Source organism: Vidua chalybeata, chromosome 1, assembly GCF_026979565.1.
Source record: "Vidua chalybeata isolate OUT-0048 chromosome 1, bVidCha1 merged haplotype, whole genome shotgun sequence".
NCBI lineage: Eukaryota > Metazoa > Chordata > Aves > Passeriformes > Viduidae > Vidua > Vidua chalybeata.
This window is the reverse complement of record NC_071530.1, coordinates 100,344,291-100,357,112: the sequence shown is the minus strand read 5'-3', so window position 1 is coordinate 100,357,112 and position 12,822 is coordinate 100,344,291. Positions and strand designations below refer to the sequence as shown.

At 36.2% G+C, this 12,822-nt stretch overlaps 1 protein-coding gene across 1 annotated transcript in view; it reads left to right on the top strand.

Moving 5' to 3' along the window:
* Positions 1–12,822, top strand: part of CEP192 (centrosomal protein 192) — a 57,763-nt gene that overhangs the window by 17,740 nt on the left and 27,201 nt on the right. The window contains exons 17-27 of the mRNA XM_053939511.1: positions 678–849; positions 2,166–3,063; positions 4,236–4,384; positions 5,971–6,201; positions 7,382–7,507; positions 8,486–8,620; positions 8,812–8,875; positions 9,375–9,514; positions 9,642–9,734; positions 10,554–10,669; positions 12,196–12,372. Of these exons, the coding sequence (XP_053795486.1) occupies positions 678–849; positions 2,166–3,063; positions 4,236–4,384; positions 5,971–6,201; positions 7,382–7,507; positions 8,486–8,620; positions 8,812–8,875; positions 9,375–9,514; positions 9,642–9,734; positions 10,554–10,669; positions 12,196–12,372 (2,301 nt within the window). The remainder of the gene's footprint in view (positions 1–677; positions 850–2,165; positions 3,064–4,235; positions 4,385–5,970; positions 6,202–7,381; positions 7,508–8,485; positions 8,621–8,811; positions 8,876–9,374; positions 9,515–9,641; positions 9,735–10,553; positions 10,670–12,195; positions 12,373–12,822) is intronic.

The window sequence follows — 12,822 nt, the reverse complement described above, 5'->3', positions numbered from 1 at the left end:
TGGCCAGTAACTAATGGTTGTGTGCAGTCTCATAAGATGAGGCAACTGATTTGCCTGACTTAACTGTCAACTTCATTGTTTGGTATTTAACTACATTTTGTATGTGTTATTAGAATTACAGGCTGTCTGGCATTTCTCAGAAATTAATATGTGCGGGAGAAGATGTATTTTTGAAGGCATGTTATATAGCTATTAGGATTTCCAGTTAAAATTGTCAGTGATTTTAATTGTTGTCATGTTAGCTTTTCTTGTTGAACAGTGCTGAGAGATCCTGTGTTTTCAGCTATTTGAAATGAAGAGAATCTCAACAGTGAATAGGAAGCTAATGTGTGATGCCTGGGATTTTGTTTGACTTTTAGTTAGATACAAGTATATTGATTCACCTCTTTTAATAAGTTGTGTTGCTTCTTTGGCCTTAGCAGCTGAGTTCAGTTGTGGAACTCTGATGCTTTACCTATATGGATTTATATAGAATGAAAACATGTTTTACGTGCATCAAAGCCAGAACTTGTAAAGGTTAACTGAGAGCTGATTTCTCATTTCTACTGACTGGCATTTAACAGAACAGCTAATTAAGTTGACTTCTAGAATAGTATAGGTAATGGGTAACATTGATTTTCTTGATGGCATTAAAGAAATGTATTTTAATATTGACATATTTTGAATCTCTTTTTCAGATCTGAAGTGGACTTTACTTGCCCATCACATTGTCAGGAATCTCCTTGCAAAGAGAATGTGGTACCTCAGTCTGTTTATTCGAGTCCAAGCATGAGCAGGTTAACCTACATCTCTGCATCCGGCAGTACCCGTAAGAACTCTGCAGTGATACATAGTCCAGGGACATACTGGGTAAGAAGAACAAAACAGCACCTCACCTTTGCCCCTAAACCAAAATTTATAGGTCAAAGTAATTCTAAATTAGAAAAGCCTTAAGGGTTTTCAAGAAGTTTAAGTTATGCTGTGCATAGGGGAAAGGTATTCTTTCCAGCTTCTGAGTTATTTGGAAATTTGAGTTTTGCTATCAACTGTGCTAAATGCACACACACTAATAAATACATAGTAAAAAAAGTCAAAGAACTAGGAACTTCTGAAAAAGTTTGAGTTGATGTATTTTTTCCTTTAATTTTTTTCGATAGGTCTCATTAAGTCATTCTGTTCTTGGAATGTGCTGCAGTATTCCAGTAGTATTTTGCAGGATCTATATTGCTTTCATCACACCTGAGGCTCTCTTGCTGTTCAGCTTCAGCTGTTAGGAGAATAATTTTCCTGGTTTGTTTTTTTCTGGAGAAATGTTTATAAATACATAATGTAGCTTGTACTACTTTTTTCAGGACCGAAACTAAAATTTTCTGCCTCTGACATTCATTCTGATTGTTTTTACTGGTTTAGAAAAGAATGTACACTGAGGGTGAAATTTGTGTTCAGGCTTGCAGTCTTAGACTGATTAAAATAATTGGCAATCTTTTATCTGAATTTGTGCATTCCTTAGAATCTGGAATCTGTTATGTCTGCCCCATTCCAAAGTTTGTGTAATCGTGGATGGAACTTTAAAAAACAGACAGATAAAACCTGAAGAACCGTTCTGACTTACATGCATGTCTGTGTAAATATGAGTGCTCATTCCAGCTATCCATACCTGTCAAAATGGCAGGTCTCTGGGCTTCAATGATTTCTTTGTGTGAGCGCACAAAGAAAATGTTTGTATCAGTGCATTTTCATGCATCTCAAAACCTTTTCAATCCTTTTCATTTACTGATTTGGTTCAAGGCCATTCAGTTTCTTGGTTTTGGTTTTTTTTTTTTTTTTAAATCTGGCTAGTATGTCTGGTGTGTTGTTAATGCTGTTTTGAACACAAATCTAAAAATACAGCACCATAGAGACTGCTGTGAAGAAAATCAACTCCATCTCAGCCAGATGCAGTAGGAATGTGTTTTAAGGGTAGCAGACAGGTTAAAGCTGCAGGTTTTCTTTTTCAAGGTGAAGAGTCACAATTAAAAAAGTAAAACTTCAGGCAAGACAAACTTGATTATTTATACTGGATGGCAGTCCCAATAATGATCAGACAGGAAAGTTTGCTGAACAGGCAGTACCAGAATTAGGTGTGTCTTATGTACCCTACTGCTTTTCTAAAATATGTAATACTGCATGTTATATTTGTTTACTAGGTTGAAGATGCTGGTGAACTGAGCACAACAATAGTTCAGGCCAGCCCAGTTCCTCCTCAGGAGCATAGAAAAGAAAATCTAGAAGACCGCTCATGTCAAAGAAATAGAAAGGAAGCAGTACTTAGTATTGACCAGAAACGAGAAGAAAATGAACTTGGTGGTTTTCAAAGAAAACCTCATAATGTACTGGACCAAGAACTGGCCAAAGAAGGTTTTCTGAAGATGAATCATCTTCCATTTATTCCTTCAAATGGACCAGCAAATCATGAGGAGCTAGACCATGTTAAATCAGCTTTACCAAGTAAACTCTGCACCTTTCTGCCACTTTCTGTCAATGCTGATGCACGAGAAGTGTGTCAGGATCAAACAAACAAAGCACAGAGACAAGGATTACCATCTCGGAATGTATTACCTGTTTATTCTGGATTAAACACCTGTTTGCCATGCAATCAAAACTCATCTGGTGAACAGCATGTTCATTTATCCACTGTTAAATCCCATGTCACTACCTCTGAGAGTCAAGCAATTTCTTCTTCTGTCCCCACTTTGCTTACAGGACATTGTCTTGCAACAACTCCATTTGCACAACAGCATCTGGGAATTAAACAACCTACAGGAAATGCAGTTCTGTCTCAGTTTCATAGCTGCAGCTCTGCAGCTTTTGGCCTTCCAGCAGGGCTTCCTTGTTCTGGTATCCCAGCAGGACATGTTGAGAATCCACTTATGTTAGGAGTTCCTTTAGGTCCAAATATTGGTGATGGCTTTTTGGGTGCAGCTTCACTTTATAATCCACACGTTACTTCATGGAATAATAATATCTTAAATATAAAACCATGTGCTGGACAACCTCTTGGAGCTGGCGGAAGGGAGTGGGAGTTGTCAAAGACACCTGGTATTGGTGAGTGTGATTTTTACAGTGTGTTTGAACTACAGCTGTGGACAGGAATGGTGATAGTGATGTTGCTTATGTTATAGTAAATTAAGATGGTACTAAGTGTAACTGCAATTACTGTTTATGCAAACCCTATTACTAGTTTTCCTTATTTAATGTTGTTCTCTGACTTCAGTGTCTATTCTTATAGCTCCCCTAATGGTCTTAAAAAACGTTATTCATAATTTAGAGGAATTTCAGCATTCTTCAATATGAAGTAGTTTTGTGTTTGTATAAAAGATCTAGAACTACCTTTCATAGGAGGAAAAAAATCCTAGCTGCAGTTCATGCTAGGCAAGACAAGTCATGCTCTTGAAATTCCATTGTATTTTAGCTGGAAAGTAGAGGACACTTCTATTTCCAGCTTAATTTGGTATTAGCAGTCAGTGAAGGCCAAAACTCATAAGAAGTTTGAACCCTATGGAGGGTTGAAACTGTTTGCTGGTTATGAAGGGAAAGACAAGCTGCCAAGTGTCCTCTGTCCTTTCTGCTATGACTTGGTATCTAGACTTAGCTCTAAACCTAAGTAACACAAATTACTATTTAATTTTACACATTTATTTTAACCTACAGTCTTGTTAGTTGTTTTATGCTGTAGGTTTTCTTCTGGCTAATTCTTTCAGCCTAAATGACAAGCTAGTGGGGTTGAAGATTTGAAGCTGTGACAGTTTAGAGCTTGTTTATTGATTGTTCCAAAGCATTGATCTTAGTGCATTTTAAAATGGTGAAATACTCCTTACCTATTTTTATCTGACCAAGATTTTGTAATAGTAGTGTTCAAATTTTCCGAGTTGGGCTAGTGCTAATTAAATTGTGACCACTGAGTGTTTTATACCAGGTGTGTGTGTGTGTGTATATATATATATATATATACCCACATACTTTGTGGGTCTGTATGGAATGTGCCATTTCCATAAGTATTTGTTTTTATGACAGTAGAACTTTAAGATGCAAATTAGAAATGCTTGAAATTTCAAATTTCATGCTTGTGGAAAACACTCTTATGAGAACTGTAGGAGTCAAACATTTCCTTGCCATAATGAAGCATTTGTCAGATGAGTTCATAAACTTGGTGGCAGCCTGAGTGCTGATTTGCTTCTGAATACTTGTAACTAACAGGAGCATATTTTCTTCCAAAGGACATATAAAAGTACCAGAAGAACTGAAGTTCCCTAATGCCTGTTGTGTGGGAATTGCATCACAGACAGTTCTTAGTGTTTATAATCCAACTGACCGGTGGTTGCAGGTCAACATTGGAATACTCAGTGTTTCAGTTAATGGGGAAAAGGTAAGAATTTTTTTTTTTCCACAAGACTGAATAATACTGTCATCTTACCAGATAGCATATGTAAAATCAAGGCCTTCTTTACAGATCTGTGATTTTTTTCCCTGTTTGATAGTTAATATACACAAAAGCTATGCTACTTTCTTTAGCCAGGCCACCTGACTTCCTCCAACAAGTAGACTTTGTGAGGTAAATGCCACACGAGATGATTGATCTGTAGAATTGTATTGTGTGCATAAAGTGTGGAAGGTTTGAATTTATGGGTTATTCATTCCCACCTTTGTCTATGCAATAAAAGTCAGCTCTAGGCCAGAAAACATCCATGCTGAGGACTGTTACTGCTAAAACATTTTTGGCAGTTTGTTCCTCTTTAGGAGATCTTGAATGATGGAAGATGAGAAATATTTTGAACATGCTTCAAGCTAGATGGGTTGTTCTGTGGGTTGTAGGTAGCTTGTAGGCCATAAATTGGCTGTCTTGCGCTTCAATTTTGTTAAATTCTATGTACTTCTGTTTTCATACTAGTAGTTCCAGAAGTAAGATATCTTGATAACTTTAGAATGAGTTAGATTCAAGGTCTGTCAGAATTATTTAATTTCTTTTATTGATGAATACACTTAGTAGAGAAGAATATAACAACAAAATAAGCATAGGGTACTCTGAGCTTCTGGCAGTTTGATACCTGGTAACTTCAGTTAGATGTTATTTCTGTTCTTATTAGTTTTTGGTAGGCTGCTCTTTATCTAGCTAATCTGTTGAAACTATGCAGTGTTGTCCACAATTCAGTTCAGGTGTAGATTGTATAATGTATTGTTTTTTTCTTTTTTTAAATACGGTTCTTGCTGTTTTTATATGGTCCATATTATTGAGGAATAGCAGACAATTATTGTCTTTAAATATTGCAGGTTATAAGTCTTAGAAATTCTGATCATATCCCTCAGGTATATTCTTCCAGCAGATGTAGCATGTGTCTTTCCAGGAGTATGATTTCTGGTTTTGATCTTGTTTTCTTAGAATACTTCCTCTTTAAAGAACATCAGGCCACAATTCTATGTGTTTGTGTATATATATATGTGTGTGTGTGTATGAGAATAAGGATTTGTTGCATAATTTTCTAATCGGCTTCATATGGCTTTTATGCAGCTCCTGTTACCAGCAATGCTGTTGTATCAAGAGGTGATTTTTAAAATTAAATTGCTTTACAGTTGTTTCCATGAATAAATATGTGGTACTGTTTGCACAGTGTGATTAAAACCAATGTTTTTTCAGTCAACTTTGAGATACACTGCTGTTCTTTCTCAAAAATCAGGGTTTTACTTAATAATTTTCCCAGTGTCAATCTTTCACTGATGGTAGAAAGACATCTCAGCAATTTTCAGGCTGACTTCTCTGTTTAAATTAAAAGAAAAGGCCTGCAGTTGAGCAGGATGCAAATGGGCCATGGATATGAAGATGTATTAATTAAATGGAGGAGAACTATATACGAAATGTCTGTGTTAAGCAGTGGTGCCAGATAAATGTGATATTTGGAAAGGAAATGTCTTCTGGTAAAAGGCCTGTTTGAAAATGACAGGTATTTTGTTTTTCAGATGGATCCTATGAAATATCAATGTTTGGTTTTCAAGAACAAAACCATTGTAGGACCCTACTCTACCAACGACCTGAAAATACTTTTCTTACCTTCCCGTTCGGGGATCTTCCAGTGTATCCTCAATGTTTCATCTTGGCCAGTTTCTGCAGATGCCGAGACAATCGTTCAGTCAGAAGCTTTGGCAAGCAGGGTAGTTCTGACAGCAGTCGCTGAAAATCCTAATTTAGAAGTAAGTTGCTGTTTATTGTGGGTCTTTCGTTGTTGCAATTTTATGAATAATTTAATGACACTGGAAAATAATGGGATTGAAAGGTTGCTCCTCAAAGAAACATGGAATTTCATATGTTTTGGGTGGGAATAGAAGAAAATTTTTAAGAATCGTATTGTTATCTGGGAAGTTCAAGTTGTGGAAAAGCAGCTAGCTGGAGATGAAGGATTCTGTGTGGAAAGAATAAATCAAAAATTATTTTTTCGTTGTTAAAAGACTGGGCATTACATTTTCATTGTTAAGACCTTAAATATCTGATGCTTACTAGGTATCGCTCTGTTGGATTGGGAATTTAATGTAACAAAAAGCATTTATTTCCAATTGTAAGGATTTCTTTATTTTTTACATCAATAGGCTTTGTCTTGGTTTCTACTACCTCTAGCTTGTTTATGATTGTAGAGAATATTTTCTTATTTTGGACTAATTAAAAATTAAAAGTAAGTTCATATGTAAAGTGCTTTAGTCTTGTGTCTTACCATGAAGAACAACCAGATGGGAGACAGTGTGACAATAATAATTAAATCTGACTTCATATAGTTCTAGATTTAAGAGTATGGACAGGCATAAAAAGGCTTGATGATACTTCTGGAGGTGCCTGAACAAAGTACATGGTAGTCTGTGACACAGTTGAGAAAAGTAAAATTTTCAGCCACCAGCAACAGCAAACATTATTTTTAAATTTATGGTGATCATTACACTTAAGTGTTTTTATGCTAGCAAAAATGAACTGTCACATATTTTCTTAACTTTTAACTTGCTGAAATGAGTTTTTAACTATATAAAACTGACATTTCTTACTTGCTAGCAATAATCATGGTTCAAACGTACTTTTCGTTTGAATTATCCCGAATAAGTTGATTGTGTGCTGGATTTTGGTGGATAAACATTGCGCTAAGATTGGCTTAATTAATTGAGGCAAAATGCATGAGAGATAACCAATTGGCTGTAACCCCTTCTAATATCAAAGAAAACATAATTCTTAGACTTTTCCTATCCCTGGTAGGAGGTTTGTATTATATGTGGATATAGGGTTAAGAGGATGGAATAGGTGAGTAACATCCTTTCTTTCCTGGTACTTTTGTAGGGTAGTGTGTTTTGAAGGTTTTCCTTTCTTCTAAGTTCTGCTTTGTTTTAAAACTAGGTGGAAGCAGGAAAAGGAGATTGCCTGGATTTTGGTGACTTACCTTTTGGCAGTTTGAAGGCTCTTCCCCTAAAACTTATCAACAAAACCCATGCTTTTATGCCAATTAGACTTATTATTAACGCAGTAAGTACAGTAAAATTCTGTATGTGAGAGTTAACATCTTGTGATACTGAATTTTAGTACCCACTTTGTGACATATCATTAAGAAATATATCTTGGACACTCAATGTAATACTTCCCAAGAAGTCTTTTGTTAGTCAGGAAATAAATAGTTTTTGCAAGTGGTAATTTGATTCTGTTGAAACGGTACCAACAAGAATGCTTCTGTGAGAGGTGTATGGTTTGTTTCATGTCTGTTGGTTACTTTTTGTAGCTTAGCCATGGGATTCTGCCCCTGCTGCTTGCTTTGGTAGCACAGGGCAGCAGATAGGAAAAGGGTTCCTAAACCTTCCCAGCCTTCCCTTTGAGAAGCTGAGGAAGTTTCCCTCTTCTCTGAGAAGGTAAAGGCATATTCCATTATTCAAATGGAACAGCTGACTGTTCAAACACGCAGCCAAGCTTGCTGCCAGCAAGTTTAACATACTCCCTCTGCAGGAGCAAGGGCAGGACTCTTCTCTCTATCTGCTTTGTCTCCCGTTATATAATAGCCTGTCTGAGAGGCTACAGTGTGGTCCTCTGCATCTCTGGCAATGCAGTTTTCAGTTTTTGGATAGGCTGGGCTGACTGCTGATTTGTGCTATGGGGAGAGCTGGCCTTGTTTCCTTATGCAGGGGAACAAGAAAGGACTGGCCTTATGTTAAGGTGGATCAGGTTGTCTTGGGAACTAGTGATGTTTGGTCTTGGAACAGCCAAACTTCTTGAAAGCTTAAGCTTACCAGACTCTGCTTGTCCCCTTATGCTGCAAAATAATTTCATAATGTTTTTAGAGGGTTTGCTGGACTATCATATACTTACCAACACTACAGCCTAATTTTTGATTTTTTTTTTTTCCAAACTAATTGAAACATTCAAAACTTGTCTTGCATTTCTCAGCTTTGTTAGCATTGCTGTTACTGACAATAAGAAATTTAATACTTGTAATACTTCTTGGTTTTTTGACAGAATGCAGTAGCCTGGAGGTGCTTCACCTTTTCCAAGGAACCAGTTAATACTTCTAATGAACAAATGGATGCACTTTCTCAGACAGCAGCTCCATCAGTTGTAAATCATGTGATACATGCAAGCTATGATGGGCAAGTGAGTAGTTTGTAGTTGGTCAATTCTTCTTTTTACTTGCTGTCTGAAATGGCAGTGCTGAATATTTGAGTTCACAGTAATGATTTTTGGGCAGCACACCTTTTGCATGTTTAGGATTTGTGGTTGTTTTGTTTTCTCCTCTCAATAATTTTCTCCCTTCCATAAGGTGAGTCAACCAATTTATTTTTCAGGATCCTGAAGCTTTAACAGTTTGGGTTCTGTTCCATGCACCTAAGAAACAAATTTCTTCTTCAGGTAAATTAACTTGATTTTCATTTCAGCTGAAACAGATTTGACTTTTAATGTATATGTGTGTTAGAAATGCAGGAACGGGCTGCAAACTTGAAACCATGTTTGCTTTTTGTCTGCTAATATTTCAGGTATCATACTAATTTTTAGTAACTGTAGGAGGCAGAATGTCTTTGTCTTAATCCTTTATATATTACCAGGGACATTTTTACTTAAGTATGAAGCTGTACAAAGTTTGTACTGCAAGATGCCTGGAATTTGTGTTAACTCCTTTTACTGAGGGAATTAAACCATCACTTAAGAAAACATTGCAGTAATTGCAAAATAGATAATAGATTTGAAGAAACCTCTGAATTGTTCTGACTTCCTGAACAGAAAATAGTACACATACCAACTAGTTTGGTTGGTGTGGTAGGATGGGGTTTTTTGTTTACATGCATCCATAGGAATGGCCTTTGCTGTTGGCAGACTTGCTTGCTTTTGCTACTCATGAGATTGTTCCTAGATTCCTTGGGTCCAGCAGAAGAGTTCCTGGCAAGAGTGGATGTGGAAGTGGATAGTCCAGGACCTAGCACTATGATTAAAAGTATTTCTCTCAGAGCAAGAGCTGGAACAGCAAGGATACATATTCCAAAGGACTTAGAGGTATGTGTATATTTACAAACTGTATTTCAAGAACATTTTGCCTCTCCTAGCCTCCTACTTTTATAATGTTTGGTTTTATTATGTATGTATGTATATATACAAACATGCACTTACTTTATTTTTACAGACAATACATCTGTTTACTAGTGTGGGTTCAACAGTCAAGCAGCAGCTGCCATTGGTAAATGCTGGAAACATTAGTGTACATTTGAAAGTTAAGGTAGGTTGGCTTTTCCCTCTTGAAATCATGATTTTTGTGCTGTTCATATTGTGCTGAAGCTAGAGCTGAGCCTTGGGGTTTTAGCTCAGCTCTGTGTCTTGATAAAAGCTTAACAAATTTATGTATAGGGAATGAAAGATGGCAAAGAGATTAGTTTGCTTTTTTGGAAAAAGCATATGGGTGTTCTTTTGTTCAACTTCAGTTTTATTTATTATAACAAACATACCTTTATATTTTTACTACATTTTAGCTAAAATATTTGATATATGTAAAAGTAGTGAAGCCTGTGCTGCACAGCAGGTGTTAGTTAGCTGGTAGAGTAAAACCTGCTTAAGGCTAAGATGAATATTAGCATTGGGAAACACCTGTATTTTTCTAACAAAACTGCATTAGTTTTTACTGTACATCTTGCCAACTCAAAGTGAGTTCTTTTTAGATAAGCAGTGTCTTTACTTGACTTTTTGAGAATCCATGGAAAGTATGGTTCCAGACTGAAAGATAACTAACCAGATTGGAAACTTGCATTTCAAAGTCAACAGAAGGAGCAGTTGGTTCCATTTTGCAAAAAGAGATTTGTTAGTCCATCATTTCTAAGAACAGAGGCCATGGAAATAGGATCTATGGCCACTGTCACAAATGCCTCATTGGGTGATGATACTGAGTGCTAATTTATAAAGTGTAGAAGACTCCAGGTGTGTTGAAATTGTCTGAACTGCATGTACCACAGGTGCACAACCAGTTTGTATTACATTTTGTAGGAGTGTTTAATCCCTTAAAATAGGTAACTAACCCTCCCTTTTGCCCTTGGCCTGCTTTCAGACATCAGATCAGGACAGCTGCTTTGCTGTTAAACCTGAGGACCTTTTCCTTTTTCCCGGAGAAGAACAAGTAGTGACTGTCCAGTTTTTTCCAAAAAGCACAACAACTACAGAAAGGTAATATAACTGATTCTGTGCTGCATGTGTTAAACTGAACTACTTTTTACTTAAGGTAATGAACAAATTGAAAGTTTCACCCATATGAGAGTTTTTGACTTGAGTTGTTTTCATGAGACTTCTCATCCATTACAGAAGGAATTTTGTTAAGGTTCACCTTTTCTATAGAATATCTGTCTCTTCAGGTGTGTATAGCAGAATGAATAGATAATATTTCCTATCAAGAAATATTCTAAGACTTGTTTAGTGTAAATAAACAGAGTAAATCCCTGAGGCCCTTTACACAGTAATTATTTCTAAAGTACAGCAAAGCTTCAAAATACTTACCTTCAGCAGCCCCTTCAGTTGCTCCCCTCTTTCTCTCTCTGCTGAAGCAAGGGAAATTTTATTTCTGTTTTACATGTGAAAAAAGTCAAGAACAGATCAGGATCATGAGTATTTATTTGTCTGCTGTAGTCAGATAAAAGTTTGTTCTGTACAACACTAATGTACACGTTCCTTTTGCAGATGGATGAAGCATTCATAGTTTTGCTCAGTAGCACCTGTCTATTAGCACCTGTTTAATCTGGAAAACAAACTTGATTGGTTCAAGTGACAATTAAGATGTCACATGAGAGTTTTTGGCAATGACAGGGGTCTTACTCATTTCTTCAGAGTAGCTTTTCTTCTCTTGTTACATGATTTCCAGTTTCTGCAAGAATGGACAAAGGAGTATCTTCAAAATATATTCAACTTCACTAGCTAGTATGACCAAGCCTCCCCAGTGCATTTAAATTAAACAATGAAGTTCTGTGCTAGTGGCAGTATGATCCTATTGGATAGGTTGAATTTTTACAGGCTTGAGGTACTCAGGAGGATTGGAAAATTTGTAATCTACGTCAAAGTGCTGCCAAAAGACTAATAAATTGAGGCAGTAACCAGGGTCCATGTTCCCTGCTGATGGGGTTCAGGACTTTGTCAAGCAGGCGTCATAGGGATTCACTGACAGCTAGAATGGAGGTTCTTGAGTTTTTTTCTTGAAGACTTGAAGTCTCTCTGTGCTATAACAAATGATTCAGGCTATTATTTAAAATCTGGATTTCCTTCCTTGGTGCTCCTGGATATCTCACACCTGTAAAACTTTAATGAAATTTTTCATGGCATTCAAAAGGCATCTCTTTAATCTAGAGCCAGACTTTGTTTCTTTCTAAAATTAGTCTGTCAAAATAATTAGAAATTAATAATTAAAAATTTAGAATAATTTAAAAATACTTTAAAATTAAAAATTAAAATAATTAAAAATACTTTGAGCAGTAGTTTCTGAAATATTTATGTGAGATACATGTGGCGTGTGTATTTACAGCGCAAAGGGTTTAAATGTAGGGCTATGACTAAAGCTGGCCTTTGTCATAAAGTAAAAAGAAGTATTTGTAATTTTGCCTTAAGCTAGTTTAAAAAATGCCTATCTGTAATATTTTTTTAGTTATGTTTTGATTTTTATCTGCTAATCCATTGTGGGATTTAAATTTTTGTATTTATTTTTAAAGTATCTTGAAAATCCTTGTGCTGCCATCTGGGCCTCAGCTTGAAGTGAAGATAAAAGGTGAGGTAGAATCTGGGGAAAACAGACCTGTGACTATAGCTGCTGGGTGCTTAGACATTCCACCCATCCTCTCCAACAAGCAGTTCATTACCTGGGGAGCAGTATCACTCGGATCATCAGTGTAAGTATAAGTTGGACAGCTGTTCATATAGAATATCAAGTTAAGTATTTTATATTGCACTTACTTGAAGTAAAATTCTCCATTCACATTGATAATTCACAGTGATTTGTTCTGTGCCTCAAGTGAAAGAAGCAGTATATTGCGATTATTTTTCTTGTGCAAGAAAGTTTTGGAAACAAACTGATCTTGTTTGAGCTTTGTATTCTCGATGACTCTTTAGTTATGATTAGAATAGCTGGTTCTGTAAGTTTAGTATGTCATGTCAGTAGAAATGAGGAGAAAAGTATTTTTCAATTAAGTTGATAGAAAAATTCTGTTGGTTCTTTTGATACCTATCTCTTGCTAGAGATTACTTATGCTTCATCTCATCCATTACAAGGAATAGAATCCAGTCTGTGTGGTGTAATTTGACCGTCTGAATAGCATAAACTGTTGAACATCCCTTAACTG